The sequence below is a fragment of the Notolabrus celidotus genome, chromosome 2, assembly GCF_009762535.1.
Source record: "Notolabrus celidotus isolate fNotCel1 chromosome 2, fNotCel1.pri, whole genome shotgun sequence".
In the NCBI taxonomy this organism is placed as follows: domain Eukaryota; kingdom Metazoa; phylum Chordata; class Actinopteri; order Labriformes; family Labridae; genus Notolabrus; species Notolabrus celidotus.
Genome location: NC_048273.1, coordinates 14,789,913 through 14,810,788, shown reverse-complemented (window position 1 = coordinate 14,810,788; position 20,876 = coordinate 14,789,913). Strand labels below are relative to the sequence as shown.

At 39.9% G+C, this 20,876-nt stretch overlaps 2 protein-coding genes across 3 annotated transcripts; one reads left to right on the top strand and one right to left on the bottom strand.

Moving 5' to 3' along the window:
• The first annotated feature begins 1,638 nt into the window (after positions 1–1,638).
• Positions 1,639–10,856, top strand: slc35a3a (solute carrier family 35 member A3a). Its single transcript, XM_034675599.1, has 8 exons — positions 1,639–2,075; positions 2,209–2,418; positions 2,733–2,887; positions 3,019–3,141; positions 7,719–7,893; positions 9,941–10,059; positions 10,210–10,343; positions 10,453–10,856. The coding sequence occupies exons 2-8, from the start codon at positions 2,229–2,231 to the stop codon at positions 10,541–10,543; spliced, it is 987 nt and encodes a 328-aa protein (XP_034531490.1). The 5' UTR covers positions 1,639–2,075; positions 2,209–2,228; the 3' UTR covers positions 10,544–10,856.
• A 1,962-nt stretch (positions 10,857–12,818) lies between these two features.
• fam78bb (family with sequence similarity 78 member Bb) lies at positions 12,819–19,552 on the bottom strand. 2 transcript variants are annotated; one of them, XR_004633990.1, is made up of 3 exons: positions 18,234–18,792; positions 13,977–16,922; positions 12,819–13,635 (listed from the first exon to the last, which is right to left on the bottom strand). XR_004633990.1 is itself a non-coding variant. In XM_034702066.1 (2 exons), the coding sequence occupies exons 1-2, from the start codon at positions 18,608–18,610 to the stop codon at positions 16,400–16,402; spliced, it is 900 nt and encodes a 299-aa protein (XP_034557957.1). In that variant the 5' UTR covers positions 18,611–19,552; the 3' UTR covers positions 12,819–16,399. The 2 variants fall into 2 exon arrangements, 1 of the variants encoding a protein (XP_034557957.1); XM_034702066.1 differs by having other exon boundaries at positions 12,819–16,922; positions 18,234–19,552.
• Between the last annotated feature and the right edge of the window lie 1,324 nt (positions 19,553–20,876).

Below are 20,876 nucleotides of genomic sequence, written 5' to 3'. Positions count from 1 at the left end.
GTCTCCCCTGCTACATTGGACAGATATTAAGATTTTACAATAATCTACAACACAAGAAGAAAAGGTTACTATAATTATGACTACAAACACTACAGACAAAACAACTTGTGTTTTTTTTGTTCTTTACATTTTGTTCATTGTTCCACACTTTGTCTGACCTGGCTTTTAGAATTTATGATTCATCTTCAGGTCTGAAAGCCAGAGGTGTAGACTCAAGTCACGTGACTTTAACTCAAGTCAGACTCGAGTCACAATTTTTATGACTTTGGACTCGACTTGACAATATCATCAAAGACTTGGAACTTGACTTGGACTTTGGCATTAATGACTCGGGATTTGACTTGGACTTTAGTCTGATGACTTGAAAATACTTGAGATTTTGAGCATTAGATGAGTTAAAATGACTGTACAACGTATCCAGAATTTCATTGGTTGTTGCACCGCTTAGCACTGATTATATCCTGAATGCTATGTCAGCACTCTTTTCTGTGCGATTAAGTTCTGTCGCTCGCACTGGTCTTATTTGAGTTTCTACCTCTTTCAATAAAATGTCAATAAGAATCAATGTAAACACAGTATAAAGACCAGTTTCTCTTTTTCTGTGACTAAGTCTTGTCACACTGGTTTTATTTTATTTAAAGAATAAAACAATTCAAAATGCATTCATTGTATTTGTCAAATTTAATAGATTGTTACATTGTTAAAATGGCATTTTATTTGGTAAACAGTGCTTATGACTTGTAAGGACTCAAAAATTTCAAGCCTAAGACTTCAGACTTCATCTGCTCCTTTGTTTCAGAAACTCCAGCTTCATAATATCTATAACATCAATATCTCTCAAATATGTGTTTTTTTGTATAAAATAAAACGTGAAGGGAATATCCTTGATCACTTCAAGTCTTACTTCAAATTAAATTCACAGGTCCACTCTTATTCAACTCGTCAGTCTTTATCTCTTCATCCTCCTAAATGTTTTACTTGTAGAAGTCAATTATCAATACGTTTCAGGGGGAGCAAATTCTGGAATATTTATTCCAATGTAGCAAAAAACTGTTTCTCTTTAAAATGTTACAAATGTTGCTTAAAAAAAACTTTTAACCACTGTTACTTAATTATACTCATCATGCTCAACCTCATACTCATAGAGAAGGTGTCCATGCACATCATATTCATATTTTGTACTCTTGAATTCTGTTGATGTAATAACTATATTTATATTAATTGTTATATATTCTTATGTTATTTTATTTTTAGTATCAACTATTATCTTTATATGTGTCAATTTAGTATTTTTTTATTCATTTTTAATATTAGAACACTATTTGGGTGGAGGCTTCAAATAAGTTCTGAGTTTTCTGCCTCTTCCTGCACATTATATTATTTATCTTTGCTATTTTTTGTATGTATTTTCTTTTAATTGTGCAAATACATAAACAAACTTGACTCAACTTGTCTTGTCTTTACTTGAGACTTGACTTGGACTTGGGATTAAAGACTTGAGACTTACTTGAGACTTGCAAAACTATGACTTTCTCCCACTTCTGCTGAAAGCTGTTTTTAGAAGTTACAGTCTTTGAACATAGGTTCAATGCAGAATCAGAAGTGCAGTTTGTTTCCAGTCCAGCGGGGGGCGCTGGTTCGCATCGGAAGCCTTTGACGCAGGGACGAGGAAGAAGTCTGTACACGGAAGTCATCCAGGATCTTACATGCATGCATTTGTTTTACCTTTGTAGACTCTAAGGACAAGTTTACTTTTCCTGCCGATGATAAAACGTGCTGCGATGCTCCTGAATGATGAGGCAGCCGGGGTGAAAACCCGAAGAGGATAATGTGCACTGATCAGCGGACGGTCAGGATCCACAGCGGGTCAATGGACGCCAGGACTTGATGTGGAGCTGTTTTGACAGCTGGATTGAGCCCCCAGTACCTGGTCTGTGTGCCTGGAAGAGAGAGAGACGATCAGGACAGAAAACTGTGGAGTTTAATCCTTTAAAGTGCTTTACTTTATGTAGAGGAGCGGATATATATACGTCGGTGAAGTTATTTTACAGTGCCACAGAAGGAGGGGCAGAAAGGTGAGAGCCAATCTCTGTTTGCTTTGTGAGTTACACTCTGTCTCCAAACTCTCAATCCTATATTTCACTCTCAGTTAACACCAGTGTTATCTTGAGATTACATTGCAATTGTTTCCTTCTCTGTTTGTTTTAGCCTCTCATCGACCAGTGGTCATGGCCTCATCTCGACTTAAGTACCTCTCTCTGGGCGTGCTGGTGTTCCAGACCACCTCCCTGGTGCTCACCATGCGCTACTCCCGCACCCTGCAGGCCGAGGGCCCGCGGTACCTGGCCTCTTCCGCCGTGGTTGTGGCCGAGGTCATGAAGATCCTCACGTGTGTGCTGCTCGTCTACAAGGAGCACAGTGAGTGCACATGAATACAGTGCAATGAGACAAAAGCTGCTCATATTTCAGAGGCTGGAAGCAGTGATGATAACATTTTGTGGTAGAAACAGCCCATAGTATGAATTTTAATTTGATATCTTATTCCTATTATTTTACAATGAAAAACTGAGTTACAAACATGCCTTATCGAGAAAAGTATTCAAAGTAGGTTGAATGTAAAGTGACTGTTGTTGCTGTAGATTCATTTATACATATTCTAAATGTGCACTTACCCTCTTGCTGAGTTTGATCAGGTTAGTCAGGTTGCTCTTGTCCTTCTTTTCACTCCTCAGAGTACAGCATGCGAGCTCTGAATAGCATCCTGCGTCAGGAAATTGCACATAAACCCATAGAAACACTGAAGCTAGCCATCCCCTCTGGGATCTACACACTGCAGAACAACCTGCTGTACGTCGCCCTGTCAAACCTGGACGCAGCCACCTACCAGGTACACCAGATCATTTGAAACCTGCATGTGATTTGGAACCTGAGTAAATACTGCCCCTCTGAGCCTTTCAATGAGCAGCACATACACTTGTTCATGGATTGTATCACTCTTCCCTCTTTTCACTCCATCAGGTGACATACCAGCTGAAGATCCTGACCACAGCGCTGTTCTCCGTGTCCATGCTGGGTCGCAGACTTGGCATCTATCAGTGGCTCTCATTGTTAATTCTTATGGCTGGAGTGGCTCTTGTGCAGGTACAATTCAAATTTATATTTGTTTACAATTGCATGAATGTAAGTCACATGGTTAACCATCTCCTGAAAGCAGCAGACCATCTACTCTGTGGTTTCTTTAAAGCTGCAGTGAGGAGTTTTTAGCTTGTTACAAAACCAACTGAAGTGATGTCTCCATATGACCAACAGAGTAAAACGACTATCAACGACAACATTGATCATTTCTTTATAGTTGTCATTTATGCTTGTATCTGCTGTTGAAGGGATGGTTTCAGACAAGGCAAAGACAGGAGGAAGTGATTTTTTGCACATGTACAAGACAAGAGTAGCATAAAGATTAGATGGGGGAGCCAGAACCATCACAAAGCAAAAGTTCCTTATAGCAGCTTTAAGTGAATATAAAGGAGATTGTAATCACAAAGAACCTCTTTGATTCTCTTATGAGTCACTGCTGTAAAATTACAACTAATTGAAATCCACTTAAAGGGATCAAAGAGGGCTTCTGTTGGATAATGATTCAGAAATGTGATGTGTATCTATCAGGGAGGAAACAGGATGAGATGAGAAAGCTAAGAAATCTCTACAAGAGCTGAAAAACATTTTACAGCTTTGTACCGTCTCAATAGTTGATATAGTAACCTTCAATCAATACGTTGTTATCCATCAGAACTAATAACATACAGCACACTTTACAGGAACACACCCTACTCCGTTAGGAGATGCAGCCTAAAGTGCCAGAAGGAGTGTTTGTGGTTGTAAAACTTGAGTATTGTGTGGTTATGAGTTTCTTAATAGCTGCGTAACATCATATAATTAAGATTGCTGAGATTTTTCCTCTAGTTTCATAATCAGATGGAATTGACATTTGGATTTAAATCATTACTGAATGGAATTGTTGGTGGAATAAGACGAGTTTAAAAACATTCATCCAATCATAATTAGGACAGGTGGTGCCTAGAGGTGCAAGTTAGGTGAGAGGCGGGTACACCCTAAACTGGTTGCCAGTCAGTCACAGAGGCAACAAACAAACAAACAACCCTGCGGCTACAGTTAATTTAGAGTCATCAGTTAAGCCAATGAGCATGTCTGTATGTAGGAAGAAGCTGAATAGAACCCATGCACAGGGTGAACGTGCACATTCCACACAGAAAGCTGGGATTCAAACCAGGAACATTCCTCCTATGAGGCAACAGCGCCAACCACTGCGCCGTGCCGCCCTCTTTTATCAACAACTCGTTCTAGAAGTTTTGACTGAATCTTAAAAAGTGTTTAGGTGTCTTCATATTCATTATTGGACCTTCTGCTCTCCCTGAATGGTCAACATTTGATCCAAGTAAAATATGTTTCAATGATTTTATATTTTCTACCTGTTTACAAGTACCAGTTCCATCTCCAGGCAGCTATTATGTAAATTCCAATAACTTGAATTGATCACATTAAGGAGGCAAAAGCATTCATTTTGAAATCTAAGCCAAAGGTGCCCTGTTGTTCTTAGTCTGGCAGGTTCATGCAGCCAAATGTCACCATATATAAAAGAAGTTATTGCTCCCTCTCCCTCTTTGCACTCATGTTGCCTTTTATGTGGGCACAGAATCGGGAAAGAGACCTTTAAATTCTCAGCTCTCTTATTTTTTTCACTCCGGACTGATTTAGAGAGAAACTTGGTTCAAAAAAGGAGGTGAAATCAAACAAACATTTAAGGTCTGATGAATCCTGAAGAAATATTATCCACCAGTTGTGATCACCTCCTCCTCCACCTTGGCAAAACAAAGAAAATCTCAATCTGTCAGTCAGTCAGTCAGTGATACACTTTATTCGTTTTGAATGCTGGCAGAACACTGAGACAGAAGCACAATAGAGGTGGAGCACATGATGAAACACCTTCATTAATCTGCAGGATCAGGCAGGTACGAACGTTAACTCCTCAACAGTGCTACCTGGAGTGTGAGGGTAATTTATCCATCACACCCTCTGACAGCTAAAAATTAAATCCTATTAAATCTGTAAAACAGACAGCTATAGCAGATATGTTTGCAAACAATGTTGCCCACTAACAAATGAACAAGCTAAAAAGCCAGCATGAGTCTGCTCAGAAATCATTTGCCTGCTCTGCACTAAAACAACTTCTCAGTCTCACTGTTTGTTGAAGGTTGATGCTGTTACTTCTCACTCAGCAGGGTTCGTTTTGCATTATGGAGGAGGTACAAAGGTGGAGAGCAAACAGGGTCTTGTTCCAAATATTTCTACCATATAGAAAGGATCTTAACTGAACAATTATTTAGACTGTTTCTGATATTTGTGTCTGTATCCAAAGAAAAAGTGCAGTCACAATGCTTTTCTTACTTTGCACAGAGATCATCACCTTTTCCTTTTTGCATTAGCACCCGTTTTCCTGCTTACTGCAGCACATAATGCAGGAACTCACACACGCGTTTTTACAACTCTGCAAAGTTGTGAAGATGCCTTTGTATAAATTTCAGGTGCCCAGGATTATGGAATCAGAGAGAGAGCTGAGCTCCTCTGTTAAACATTACAGAGAGTTATCTAAGTCAATAATTGAGGATGTATTTGTAAAGGGAAATGTATTCACCGGGTGTTTTATTTCATCCAAACACGTTACTTCTGGTTTTTTTATAGGATCTGCTTCTGCTGTGTTTCGCAATCAATTAGGGCAAACATACATATATATATATATATATATATATATATATATATATATATATATATATATATATATATATATACATATATATACACAGTTGTGCTCATAAGTTTACATACCCTGGCAGAATGTATGGTTTCTTGGGTAGTTTCTGTTGTCTTTATGATATAAAAAGAGTAAACACAGTTGTTTGATAAAAATTTTGCTTCACCCAACCACTAACCATGAGTGAAAAAAAATGTTTTCTCTTATAATTCAAATACTCTGAAAAATGGCCAAAAAAATCACAAATTCTGCCAGGATGTGTAAACTTATGAGCAAAACTGTATATAGAACTGCTTCCAATGACAGTGTTTTAAAAAGGAGTTTCTTATCCTTAAATTTCACACACCACTACAGTTGAAGTTGAACCACAACAAAGTGTCCCAATGAAAAAGTGAATGAATGATGAAGATATCAATGTAGGCCAACATGGGGTTACATTTTAAACGAATGAAGACACAAGAAAGTGTTAGCAGCACAATTGAGTGAAATACATGAACCATTTATCCATGGGAAGGCACATGGAATGTCAGCTTTGGATTTTATGTCCATAAGTCAGACACCTGCCATCCATGTGCAAGCTGTTATCCAGATGACATAAGAGTTAGGTGTATTGCATGATTTCTTAATAAGCCAGGTAACATCTTTCACAGAGGTGATGGTAAAAGAAAACAAGGGGGTTTAGTTTCTCTTGAGAAACGATGGCATAAACAAAAAATAAATCATTTACATTTGTTGCAAAAAATAATTGTAGTTTTAGTTAACTTCACAATAAAGTAATTGAACTGCTTAAATCACCATAAAAAAAATAGTGATTAGACTACTAATAAGACACTTCAGTATATAGCTGATATATTAGTTTAACTATATGTAACTCACTACTTCAAAATAAGCTTCTAAATCTCATTAAGCCACATCATTGTTTTTTTTGTTTTTTTTGTAACAAATGTACAAGGTGCTATCATTTCAGGTGGTCTAATTCTCTGCTACATTTCTTCAACCTAGTCAGTTCCAGGGCATAAACTAAAACTAGTACTTTGGGATTTGGGGGCAGAGTTATCATGGCCAAAATTACGCCAACCAAAAGTGTGTTGTGTTTCAAAGGAAAGACCAAAAAAGAGTGTATTGTCTCAAAAAGGGGTATTTGTGTTGTTCCTATCTCAACTTTTAAATCAGAAACTTTAAAATAAATAGATACATTTTTTAAAAATGAAACAGTAATAGAACAGACCCGTTATACTAACTACAATCATTAGTATTGTCATCATCATCCTCTTCAAGTTAGAGACAAAGTAATGATATGTATTAATGGTAGAGAGCCCCCAGGCTTTAATTTAATTATTATTTTTTTATTATTATACATTCTTTCTTCTTTCTCTCCATAATTCAACCTCATAAGCCCCATCATCAGAGAGTAACTGAGAATTTCCACCTGCACACACACACTGACAAACACACACACACACACACACACACACACACACACACACACACACACACACACACACACACACACACACACACAAACACAAACACAAACACAAACACAAACACAAACAAACAAACAAACAATCACTAACATCTGACATCTTACAAACACAAGATGTACCCATTTCCTTGACTATCATATTTCAGTGGCCTGTAGTCTTTGTAATTTTCCCACCTATTTTGTTATGTTAATGGCTGTTGTCTATAAATATGTTTATCTTTAAAAAAAAATAATAAGATAAATCAGAAACTTTGAACCTACCGGCTTCAAATACTGCCAAAATAATCATCTGGGTGGTGCTGCTAGTCAGCAGGACTTTACCTTAAAGCTACTGATGGAAGATCAATGACAAATTTTCAAGAACGAAGTGTGTTGTGATCCAGATAATTTCTCTTGTGTTTGCAGTGGCCCTCAGACTCTGCAGCGGCCCCAGAGAAGGAGGCCCCCTCTGCAGGCTCCCAGTTTGTTGGTGTGGCAGCTGTGCTGGTGGCGTGCTTCTCCAGTGGGTTTGCAGGTGTCTACTTTGAGAAGATCCTCAAAGAGAGCAAACAGAGCGTCTGGGTTCGAAACATCCAGCTAGGTCAGTGTTCATCAGACTCTTTAGTCAATCAGCTGTTTATTCAAAATCTAATTCAATACAATATAAGAGTTGTGTTAAACTTCATCCAGGGATCACTGTGAAAGGTTGGGATGAAAACAGATGAAAAAAGGCTCTACCTCCAGGTTTCTGAAGCAAGCTCTTGTGTGTTTGAACAGTTTCTGTTCACCCCTGCACAGAGCGCCAGCTGGGCTTTTTACCTCTGAAATGTTTTCAGCAGAGATGAATGTTCCTGTCTTGTTTATTTTTACCCTGGAGTGTGTGAGGCATGTGTTAAGTCTCCTGCGATTCCGGGGTGTGTGCTCGGAGCTTTTTCACCTGCATTAGATTCTTATGCTTAGATCTGCAAAAAGGAGGAGGAGAGAAAAAGGTTTTCTTTTGTTGCTGTTGATGTTGTTGTGGTTTTCATAGGGAAAGAAGAAATGTAAAGTTAGAGAATTAGGAGATGCAGTTGAGGTGAATTTATCAAACAAGAATTTCAAAATCTTGTCAAAGTAAAGTGACAAACAAATGCACCACATTATTTATTTGATATAATAGTTTAGCCCGTACTTTTGGGCTTTAGGCTGCTGAAACAGCGACAGAAACTATCAAGATGTCAGTTTGGGCCCTTGAAAGGTCCAAACATTGTTGAAATAAGTTGTAAGGTGTGGCGTGAATTTGGATGGAAGTGTTTGATTCGTTTCTTTGTCACACCAAAGCAGAAAGCTAATTTTTCAGGAGGGGACTCAAAGTGTTGGAGGCTGTGTGGATTTCAGGAAACAGACCACTGGCATATATTCTGGGAATGTCCAGTGTCTGGATAGAGTTCAATAGAATATTAAAAAATAGATTTAATATTGACCTGCCTCTACAATTTACTGCATTGCTTTTAGGAGATGTAGATTTTCAGGTGAGGCCCATTGATAAATACCTGCTCGCCATTTTGAGTTGTGCTTGTAAAAAAGCCATTACGAGGCGCTGGTTGCTTCCTGAACCTCCCACAATACAGGAGTGGATTAATGTAGTAAATTATGTTTATGTTATGGAAAGGATTACTTTGTGTTTACGACTTCAGATGGATGTATTTATTAAACTCTGGACCAAGTGGACTAAGTATGTAAAACATGGCAAGACAATTTGAGAGGAACAGCTGAATAAAAGAGTGAAAGAGAAACTACTCAAAGCAATTAAAACAATAAAACAATTAAAATCAGTAAAACAAATAAAACAATGAGTGAATAAAAGAAAACCACGAATAAAAGTATATTAAAAATAAAAGTATATTAAAAATAAAAGTAACATTGTGGATAAAACAATATTACAGGAAGGTCTTTTGATAAAAATATGTTTTCAGCTGTGATTTAAAAGTAGATGGCCTCTTTGGCAGTATTTTGATCTAGTAAATGGATATTAAGTTTTATATAGGCTTTGTCGGGTTTAACCTGTACTGTATATGCGTAACCAGCATAGGCATGTTGGCCTGCAAGGAGGACTGAAGGCTGGTGGTGCTAGCTCTGCTAACTTTAGCCACACTTTGAAAACCAATATGACATTGTTAACCTGCAGACTCTGCGATCCATGTGTGCTTAAATAGTGCTAATTTTTTAACCATCTCCTGAGTGCTTTCTTTCCTGTAGACTAGTCTATTAGTCTGAACTTAAATTTACTTTACAACAAATAAGAAATGAAGCCCTTTTGGAACTTCCCTATTGTAGACAACGCTTGCCTGTGTCTTTGTAATGTGTGATAGTAAGCTTGTGTAAGCATAGCCTCTAACTTTTTTTCCTTCTTTATCTGTTTTTTCCCTTTTCTTCTCTGTGTACTTTGTCAGGGAAAGCATAATTCAGAGTTAAACTGCAACATTTTCATTTACATTTTTGACAAACTCATATTCATTTCAATTTGAGCTGCCCCAAATTTGTGTTCTTTGTTACGTTGCACTGACTTAATTTCATATCTTTGAATATATTTGAAAAGGTTTCTTTTGCTCCATCATCAGAAAAGTGTTTGCTCATTCATTTACTATACTTCCGTGTTTTGTTCCCAGGAATGTTTGGTCTGGTGTTTGGTCTCTTTGGAATGCTGGCATATGATGGAGAGAGAGTGAGGGAGTCCGGAATGTTCCAGGGATACAACACAGTCACCTGGACTGTCGTAGCTCTGCAGGTAATGCTCATTAAGCTGATTCAACACGTCTCCCATCAAATGTATTTTCAACCCTCTGGGGTAAAAGTCTTCTTATTTCTTGGATCAGACTCTGTAGGCCAGTACAGGTCATGCCTTAGTCCATCTGTGTCTGTGTGTTTGTTTCTCCAGGCACTGGGGGGTCTGGTCATTGCAGCGGTCATCAAGTATGCAGACAACATCCTCAAGGGCTTTGCTACATCGCTCTCCATCATCCTGTCAACGCTGATATCGTACTTCTTGCTTCAGGACTTCGACCCTTCAGGGTAGAAAAATAGTTCTTATTTCTCTCTCTCTCTTAGCCTCTCCTATAATATTTTCAGTTTCTTTCTCACAATTTCTCCAGCTGACAGTTTCATCTCCTGTCTTCCTTAGTGTGTTCTTCATGGGGGCCATTTTGGTCATAGTGGCCACTTTTCTTTATGGATATGAAGGCAAGCCCTCCCCCAACCCCAGCAGGGCGTAGGACACTCACGGCTGACACTACAGCAGCAGGAGGAGGTCCTGTGGAAGCGTCAAGATGTAGAGGGGGGAAAGGAGGACAGAGAGCCGGAGAGAAAGAAGGGGAAAGGTCTTTATCATATATTGTGATCACAAACAGGAACAGAGAGGAGGGGAGTAGGAGGAGAGGAGGTAAGCACACTGTAACGGAGGACAAGCAGAGTGAAAAGAAGGTTAAGAAAATAAGCAAGCATAATGCTGTGATCGGTTTCACACACCTAAAGTGCCTCCGCTGAGAAGGATAACCAATGAGAGAAGAAAACTGTGGCCAAACATGATTGTTTGTTTCTCTTTTTTTCCCTATAAATACCGCTGTAGAGATAATCCTGGCTGCCACAGCTCCAGATCTGGAGAACTTTTCTCGTCAGGACTGAGTGATTTTTTTATCAATACTGAAAATCCATTTGACTGCCAGTCACTGTAACTGACACGTTAATCACACCTTTACCGCAGAAGACAAAAGAGGCAGACAGGCAGTACATCTACGACAAAAGGGTTTTAGATGTAGGGTAGTAAACCCACACTGTTGACTGGTTCACCTCAGAGTTGCAGTATTTATCGTTTTGAGTGTTTCCCTTCCTACTCTGAGCTCTGAAAGCACATTTATTCTCAGAAATGAGCCCTCCATTAGCAGATACTTATTCTAAATCTATGAACAAAACACAATTAAGCAATTAGGGTTAGCTTTGGGGCCAGAGTTGGGGTCCAAGCTTTGTAAAGAGGCAGGGTTTGTACACAGCTGAAGAGGCAGGTCTGCCTGGGAGGCACAATATGGGGCAAAACACCCAACAGCGAAATGCACTGGGAACCTTCAGTCTGTGGTTATATAGGATTTACAGTGACCATAAGGTATTGTTTCCTTAATTACAGCTCTCATGTTGCGTTTGGTTCAGCTATTTTTGGAATCCGTTTTTGTTGCCAGGCAACATATTGTCACTGAGGCGTCTTGTATAACATATGTGTCTCAGTCAAAGATCCGTTTTACTGAATGACTGGTCTATCTGTATCCGGTAGAGTTATATGATTCAAAATAATCTGGGTTGATGAATAAAATGCTGAAAGAACAAAATAACATATTTGATTAGGGGGTTAATTTTTGGAAGATGTTGTTTTTCAGGTTGAAATTTTCACAACCTGGTAAAGATTACCTTGTATAATTTGAAATTCTGGGTGTAAATATAGGCACCATTTAATCTATGAATCTTAATGATTTGTCTGTGTAACTTATTCATTCATCAGTGAGGGGAGTACATGAATTTTCAAAGCCATTGATGGTGAACGTCTAGTTCACTTTGTCCTGAGCTCATGTCATGATATAATCCATGGATATGGTTCTCGGATTAGTAATCACATTACTGAATGTGGCCCAGCCAGGTGAGAAAAGACTGATCTGTTGACGCTCATCACATCAGACCTCTGTTAGGCATTATTTCCATTGAAAGTAATTTTTCATATGATTTGACCGGTGTTTTTCTTTTGGAGCAACTGTTATTGGTGATAAAGCGGGTATAATTAATAACTTTATTATTTTATGACCAATATGTGAATCTTTTATAAAAGACAAAAAATGTAAAAACATTTCAGAATTTTTTATTGTGTTGCATTTATTGTGTGTCCTCTCAGACCTTCTGCACACTAAAACACCCACATTTTTATCTTGAACTGCCAAATCCAGAAGTCTCTGTCCTTGTTGTAGATTCTTACTGATGTGCAACAGATAGACTGCAGAGCATTGCAGTAACAAATTGTTCTTCAATACATTTCTAATCAATTAATTGTCTCTGCTGCCTGTCATTGGATCACTTTATCAATCAATCAATTCTTATTTGTATAGCGCCATATCACAACAAACCTTTTTTCAAGACGCTTTTACAAACATAGCAGGTCTAGACCATACTCTATGTTAAATTATCAACAAAGACCCAACACCAAGACAGGATAAGATCCAGTCCCCTCTTACTGACAGGACTTGATCTTATCTCATCTTAATCCACCATAAGCATTGCACCTCGCAGTATTTAGCTAGTTATAGCTGCAAGGAAAAACTTCCTTATAACAGGCAGAAACCTCGAGCAGAACCAGACTCATATTAGACAGCCATCTAACTGCCTTCTTTAATCCCCCTATTGTGTCATTCTAGATCAAGTTTTGCATATAGACACATGTACATTGTCTAATTTAAAACCTGGCATGTCACCATAGAAGTGCAAACTACATGAAATGAATAAATTCACACAGTGTTATTTTTGGCATTTCTTTTAATGAGTTTAAAAACACTGCATGCAAAAGCCAGACAGTCTGAGAGAAAGGACTGTAACACGCCAGAGTTTCATGTCCTTTGTATCATAACTCTGTATAACACCCTTTACCCAGCCGTTTAAAACCAGCAACTGCATTTGGCTCCTGTTAATCAGCAGAACAATTCGGATTTACAACATGCTCTTCACAAGGAGCCGTGTGTCGCTCCGCCCTCTGCTCCTCAGGCACATCTGTTACTGTAAAAGACACTTGAGGTCCTAATACACACACAGCAGACTGCAAGTTTGTAGTCAAGTATAAATAATTTGTTTCCTACAATTTATTTTGATTGGGCCAACATATGGAAATTTGTCTTTCATTTTGTCTCAACCTAAAAAGCCTCAATTCAGTGAGTAAAATCACAGGCCAATAAAGATCATCTTCTTAGTTTTTCCACTTCAAAGTGCTGCTCCAGATGTTTCCCCTGATTGTCAGCTGCTGTTTGCCCCACAAAATGCTCATGTGTCATGGCTACAATATGCATGTTGTTGAAATGTCCAGTGTGAACACCCTCTACATGGGGCGATACACAGAGGCAGAACACTTATTTCAGTGATCACAGTACTGATCATTGTCATTCTAAATGTGTGCATACGTTTGTGTTAATGTGTGTGTGGTGAAGGCTTGGTTGGTTTGCACCAGCAGTAATGAGCAGCAGGGGTAAGATGACACGGTTACATCCTCTGTCTCTCTTCATCTCTGTCTCATCCAGACCAGCTCAGCACTTCAGCACACCCTGTTTTACTGGCCCACTGTGTGCTGAGTGTGTACAAACAGAAATACGTCATATAGAAGATTCTGGAAATCAAAAAGCAACGTTTCTATATTCACCATGATTGAGAAATGCAAATACTTTTTAAGCTGCACTCTTGTTTCATTTTCATGTGAGTCTTCATAAAAAAAACACATTCTGTAAAACATCATAATGGCACAGGAGAATGTATATGTAAACCAAATACTGCACAAATCTTTAAAGGGTCACTTCACCCAAATAAGAAAAAAACACAAGACAAACAAAACTATAAATATACTGTATATATAATTTTCCTCCTATTATTTACTCATACTGGTATCAAGCCATGTATATTATTTGGGCTTACTTTTTGCAGGTCTTCTGACATCTGCCCATGGGATTTCTACCTCCACCCATTACAATGTAAGTGAGTGGATTTTTGCCTTTGGTGCTCCTGGCTTCGACAATTTACATTTAATAATTAATATAAATATTGACTTTCCATGAACGGTTTATCATGTCTTTAAACCAGGGCTATTTTTCTCTGATGTCATGGTCAGTGTGAAAATGGGCTTAAATGCTGTTTTAAAGTCGTATTGCAGTCTTCTACTGGTAAAATGTACGGGTAAAATGTAAATAATTATCAATTAGATTCTATATTATAATTGCCTCTTGGTAGCTTGACTACTGAAAACAATGTAGTTTTGATACATGGAGGGCTAAAGGGCCATATTTAACGTAAGCTAAGGCTATTAACTTCCTAGCTAACATTACAGTGTGAACTGCTTGGCAGCCAGGTCCTTACCTATAAGTTATGAATTATGCTAGCAAATGCCTTTCCTATTTAATTATGTAACACTACCAACAGTAAATATAATCCTTCAGCTACTTCCTAGCTAACAATATAATATAATAAGTGGCTAAATGCTAACATCAATTTTAGCCTTCCATTCTTTGGAGTCACTGTTTGTTGTCTCAAAAGTAACAGATTAATTGCAAATTGAAATGTTTTAAAACTTGTAATACAGCAGTATAACATTTAACAGTTTTGAAGCTTGGCTCCTGAGCGTGCTGTCAGAGGGAAATAACTCAGATACTTGAAGACAACATTTTCCCCTGGAAAAACAGATACAGAAAGAAACTACAGAGAAAGTATGTTGATTATCCTGAGTGACATGGATGCTTGGTTTATGTGAAAAGCAATATTGCTGTTGAATGTTTAGCCATGCTGCTGGCAAGGATAAAGGAATGGCAGTGTTAGTTTGATCAAATGATCAATTGATTATTGATTGCATGCTAATGTGCTAACATAAGATGATAGACATGGTATGGATTTAGCTAGCAGAACAGCGTGATTGGATTGTAAATGTGAACAAGTTAGCAATTAGCTTATAGTTTCACTGGCTCTTAAAACAGACGTTACAGAGCAGCTAGCAAGACCAGACCATTTCTTTTTATAGACAGATGGTAAAATAAATGTCAATCACCTATGATGTTCTAGTTGGGAGGCAGAAATCTCATTGACAGATACTTCAAAACTTTGACAAATAAAGTCCTAAAAATCTGCACGATGACATGCAGTAGTGAGTTTTTTTGTTTTATACACAACTCTTGGAGCATAAATACTCTTCTCTTCCATATCAACCTTTACTCTTAAATAACATTTAGTAAATAGCTTTGCTTGCCACTGCAAGTGGACGGACTTACTTGTAAATAAGAGTCTCCATCATTTCTTACCCAACAGATCTGATTACATTGGACATGTAAAACACAAAAACATGTTTTAGAAAGCTGTCATCAACACAGGCATCACTGGCTTTCAAAAGGCAGGGAGAGAGAAGCTCTGCAGCTTGGATGAACTGGCCATGTGTGATTGCAAAAGAAAAGTCCCGCTGCAAGGCTTAATTTAAGACTTGTCTCGATGTACAAACTGTATGTCTGTACATGCCACCAAACCCATGTTTCTATATTTTCTCTGATATGTAAAACGCAAAGTAGCTCTGAGGATGTACGTATGTTGAAAATCTTTCAGTTTTTAAATCATCTTGAAAAATTTCCTTCCCTTTAGCATGAGGCCACGAGTATATGTATAATGTTGGTTTGAGTGTGTGTTTGAGGCAGTCTGGTGTGACAAAGCAGCAAGCCTGGACCCAGCCGTTGAGCCCCGTTATAGAAAACACACAACCACAAACAAGTACACACATGCCTTCTGACTACACTCAAATCATCCAGTAGCATTTCAGCTGATATTAAACTTGTCTTTGTCTGTAATGAATAAGCCCCCAGCAGTTTCCTGTTTCACTCATAAACAGTAACACTTGTCCTTTGTTACACTCGTATACATCACTTTACTTTACAGTACAGAGCAGGCCAGCACTTTGTCATCATTAAGGCTGAAGAACCTTCTTAAGCAGGGTCTGTCACTTCTGGGCCTGAGTAGCTACAGTACAGGTTTTTGTTACATCCCAGCAGTAATGGTGGATTTTCAAAGTTTTGCTCAGTTGCGCTGGGCTGGATTGAAGGCTGTGATACCCAACAGCTCAACAGCACCAGAAGAAGAAACCATCAAACTTTCTGCATTGTCAAAGGCAGCTTTGGGGAATTAAGGCAGTTGTCCCCTCAAAATGTTGTACACAAAAAACTTTGATTTGTGCCATTGACAGTTCAAGTCTCAGCCTGCTTATGGATCCTTGTTTGTGTCTTTTTTTGTCTTCTGATTATCTTGCTTGGTAGTGGAAAGGACCCACTACAACATAATAAAAACACAGCCAAACAGATATTCTTTACACTCTACTTAGGTGGTATGACAACAAGTGGAGGCCCTCTTCTTGGCCTCCACATCAGAACCTGGGCGTCATTGGCATTGGGCCTCCCCATGGCGTTAGGAGGAATGGGCTCCATGCGGGTCAGCACCCGCGGCTGGTCCTGGTGCACTCGTCCCACCAGCCTGGCCCTGGAGCCAAGAGGCAGGGACGGATCCACTGCGATATCCACCCTCATCCTCCACTTGATTGTGTGGAGCAGGATCTTTTCCCTTGACGTTGTGTTTAATGCCACCAGCCAGGTGGTGAAGCTCTGGTCCCTTTTAATGTTTGTCAGCAAGGGTGTGTTGGATTCACTGACCGGCACAGCCCAGGTGACGCTGGGGTAAAAATTGTCATTCATACTAACAATGAAACGGGATGGCTTGGAGGTGGGGCCCACTATGGTAACCGTCTCTGTTGTGTTTCCATACCAGGGGTAGCTCACGCCGTCTGAGTCGCTGATGGCTCTCACCAGACCTTCACGGAGCTGAGGCAGCTCCCAGCTCGACCTTAGAGGAGAAAGACAGGGTGAGACAGAGAACAAATCTGTTCATGGCAACTGTGCGCCATTCCTTTTTTCTATTGCTACCAAAGAAATCCAACAAATTTTAGTTTGCCTCAGTAGTAAACTTCTGGTGTGGTTTGCTCCAGGATCTGAAAATCTGAGTAATGCTCAGCAGAAACAAGATTTTTAACTGATGGTTTCTTCCTTTTTAAAGGTTTATTCAGTACTTTTTTCCAAATTAGTCTGCAGGTATATTCCCATATATCATTAAAAAATGGACATTAGATGGACAAAGAGCATTTTATGATTTTCTTGAGGTTGCAGCTTCTCAGATGTGTGACTATGGCTATTTTTTCTGTATTAACTGTTTTACTTGTGGGGTTAGGGGCTGCTCTGTATTCCAATAAATGCAAAGATGCATCTTTGGATCTTGAAAATCCTAAAGGTCTTTTATTTCCACCAATTATTGATACTCTGTAGACTTTGCAGACAGATAATTAAAAAATGAAACATTTCATGGGAACTAATAAGCTGCCAGTCAATTGGTGAGTCATGGCTGTTTGGTTTTTTTCAGTTTAGCTGATGAATTGACTGTAATTCTCATTTGGATTGAAATGATCTGAATATCTACTTGTCTGAGGTATTAAAAGTTGTGTTTTTACATCTTTTTAAGGAAAAACAAAAGAAGAGCAGGGTCATTTCAGACATGTTTTAAAATGAATCTCAAGCTTACAGTGACAGCAGCCGCCTGTAAATGATATCTAGTGGTTCAGTGTGTCAGCAAAGGATTATCATCATCTCTTTGTTGTGCCCAGCAGTTTTTGTCATCTGGTGGCCCTCTTCCATGTGTTGTGCTTATAAGCCTAAACAGCTACCACACCACCCTAAACCCCATCCTCTCACCCCTTCATCCACCCACTCCCTAACCTAAACCCAGCCGGATTAGACACCCCCTCACATGCCTTCCAGATAACATATATGAGTGTGCGTGTGTGGTGGGGTTGTGGGGGAGGACATGTCTCTATTGAGTGTGAAAGCATCGACTGTTGTTTAGCTCCTTTAATAGCAGCTTTTCTATTTAGGTGCCAAAGTCACAGGAACAGAATCTGTCGGTGGGCGTTTGAATGAAGGAGGCTGACAGGCACAGTTAACCTGCTGCGTGCACAAATGCTCCTCTGTGCAGCTCAGTGTGAGGCACAAGCGTGGACACACACTTTAAGAGATTCCATGTAGACCCTCGACCTACGCACACATTTCTTGTTTCTGACGTCACATGGGTGTTATGGGGACGCAGGTGTCAGAGGTGTGAACTCACATGCCGACGTCTCCATAGGTGTTGTAAAATTCCATCTGGGTGCACGCCTGGATCCAGCCCACCACCCAGGTCTCGTTGCGCGGGATTGGGGGCATCACAATCCGCGCGGAGGCTTTGAAATAGGGCGTCTTGTACCGCAGCACTATGGGCGAGTTCTCCTCGATGACAGTGGGGCAGTGGTCTATGGTGGCAGACAGGTCATACACCACGATGTTCTCTCTTTTGATCCGGGACTTGTTACAGGCTATACTCTGGATGCAGCCCATGGCGGTGCAGGTAAAGGTGATGGTCAGGAGCAGCCAAGTGAGCCTGGCGGGCCTGTGGAGCAGCACTGCTGACCGGGACTGGACCAGAACCAGAACTATGAGGCCGTGCATCAGAGGAAACTGTAAGGCAAAGGTGGGTGCTACCCCTCTGCAGGCCCGAATCAGAGACACTGTAAGGCTTCAGGATGGGGGACAGGTGGGTCCAGTGAGACTAGGATCCAAGTTCAGTCCCTCTCTGTCCCCTGTTGTCACACAAACGCGCCAGGGACGTTGATCTAGAGCTAACCCCACGCTCTGACTCAACTTGTAAGGATTAAAAAGTATCACATGAATCTTTGATGTAGGTGTTAGAGTATCCACAAACAGTGCAGTGTTCCCGTGTGTCCCCTTCTCAAGGATCCGACCCGTCTGCGCTCCTGCTCGGACCCCAGCCCGTAACCTTTGATCCTCTTCTTCCTTGCCCGAGCTGTCATGTCATAAGAGGCGTCGGGGGACCGGCGGACACCGGGACGCCGGCAGGGGGACCCGGTGGTCGGGCGTTGAGGCTTGTCGATGCGGCACTGTTGTACATGAGACGCTGCTGCTGCTGCTGCTGCTGTTGCCTGTAACCGAAGCGGCGTTACTGCCCGTCATACCTGCCGACTCGACGGGAGGAGAAGCCGGTAAAATAAGCTGAACACTGGAGCATCTGTGACGGGAAAAACAGCTTTCTCCTGCAGGGTTACACGACACAGCCGGGTCGTTTCCGATGAAGACGATGGAAAAAATGAGCAGCGAATAAAACGACCGTCAACATCTGTTATAACCTGATGAAACAATGGCGTTAAGGCTGAAAAACACATCTGATGATGAACACTGTCACTGTAGCCGTGCAGGGCAGCATATCCGCCACTCGGCATCCTCATCTGATGAAGGCTGCATGGCTGAGTGTCGCTGTTCAGCTGCGTGGTGCTGAAGATGCTGAATGGACCAATGAGCAGAGGAGGGAGACTGAAGGCGTAGGAGTGCCCGCGTCTGCACAGTAGTAGCTTTACGACTTCTTTCCTCCATATTGAAATTATACTTTTCCAACTGCAAAAAATACACCTGACAGGTTTCATAATAGGACCTTGTGCATTTTTTTACACTGCTGCACTATAGGAAGCAACTTCATAGGCTACTCCTCTGTAAACTGGCCATCCTTACACACCCGCCGTGAAATACACTGGTACATGCTAATACACAAAACTCTCCTTGGACTGTCACCTCCCTATCAATGTAGCCTGTTACAATCTGCGCCTGCCACTTACAACACACGCTCAGCCAACCTTATCCTGCTGACAATCCCAAAAACACATACAGTAATAGGTCAGTCATCATTTCAGTCTGCTGTGCCCACAGACTGGAAGAATTTACAGAAAACTTTAAATCTGGTCCACTGCATCTCAAAATCAGCCTTCAGGAACTTTCTCATGCTCTGTTCTGTCCTGTCATGTTTAACTTGTCTTTTTGTTTTTACCCTTGTGTTTGTTTTATCATTAGGCTACTGTTATCCCTGACCCTTTACCCCTCAAAAGGCTGTGCCTTTTGCCAGGTCGTCACTGGAATTTGTTCTTAATTACTTACCTGGTAAAATAAAGGTAAAATAAAAAGAAATAAATAGATGAATAAAAACTTACTTTTGACACCCAAGCAATGTTTTAACCGTTTAGTCAGGAAGTTGTGCAAATCCTTTTTTTCATACAGGTTATCAATATACTTCTGTACGACTTATTTAAAGATAAAGGGAATCTGGATGTACTTAAAACATTTGATTGGTCATTGCAGTCAGCTGTCAGACGCTTTCGACGCCAGCAAAATAAAACTGTCAAAGTAAAAGTTCAACCCCCCCCCCCCCAATTAATTACATTAGCAGCCCTTCTTGCCTGGTCCTCGGCAGTTTATCATGTCATTATAGACTCGTGCACATTATCAAACTTCAGTTCTGAGCATTTGATGACTTCTTCTCAATGTTGGCTTAGCAGTTGATAATTGATTTTTACAAAAGAACAAGAAATTGATAGCTGTTATTCACCAATGAAGACAAAATGGTGGGATTATTTAGTCAGCTGCGTTTTCCAAGATCAATAAAATAGAATCTCGATGTGGAAGTATTATTTCTCTCTCTTTAGCCACAAAGCACACAAATAGACCTTAAAGCTACTGCAACATACACAATCCCATATGCACGTGAACCTTGCATAATTGATTAATTTTCTATTCAATATGATTAATTACAGAACAGGAGTGATTGCACCAATTTTATGTCGAATTGGAATGATACATTTTTGAACTGAACCTTTATATATTGCATTTTTACTGATTAATTGAAATCCAAATAAGCCAGTCTTATTTGATA

What these genes read in the sequence shown, in the direction of transcription:
- slc35a3a (XM_034675599.1), top strand. Translation starts at nt 2,229, where the DNA reads ATGGCCTCATCTCGACTTAAGTACCTCTCTCTGGGCGTGCTGGTGTTC. An exon ending in GCTCGTCTACAAGGAGCACA is followed by an intron (nt 2,419 to 2,732) that starts GTGAGTGCACAT and finishes TTCACTCCTCAG; the next exon opens with AGTACAGCATGCGAGCTCTG. An exon ending in TGGACGCAGCCACCTACCAG is followed by an intron (nt 2,888 to 3,018) that starts GTACACCAGATC and finishes TCACTCCATCAG; the next exon opens with GTGACATACCAGCTGAAGAT.
- fam78bb (XM_034702066.1), bottom strand. Translation starts at nt 18,610, where the DNA reads ATGCACGGCCTCATAGTTCTGGTTCTGGTCCAGTCCCGGTCAGCAGTG. An exon ending in ACCTATGGAGACGTCGGCAT is followed by an intron (nt 16,923 to 18,233) that starts GTGAGTTCACAC and finishes TTCTCCTCTAAG; the next exon opens with GTCGAGCTGGGAGCTGCCTC.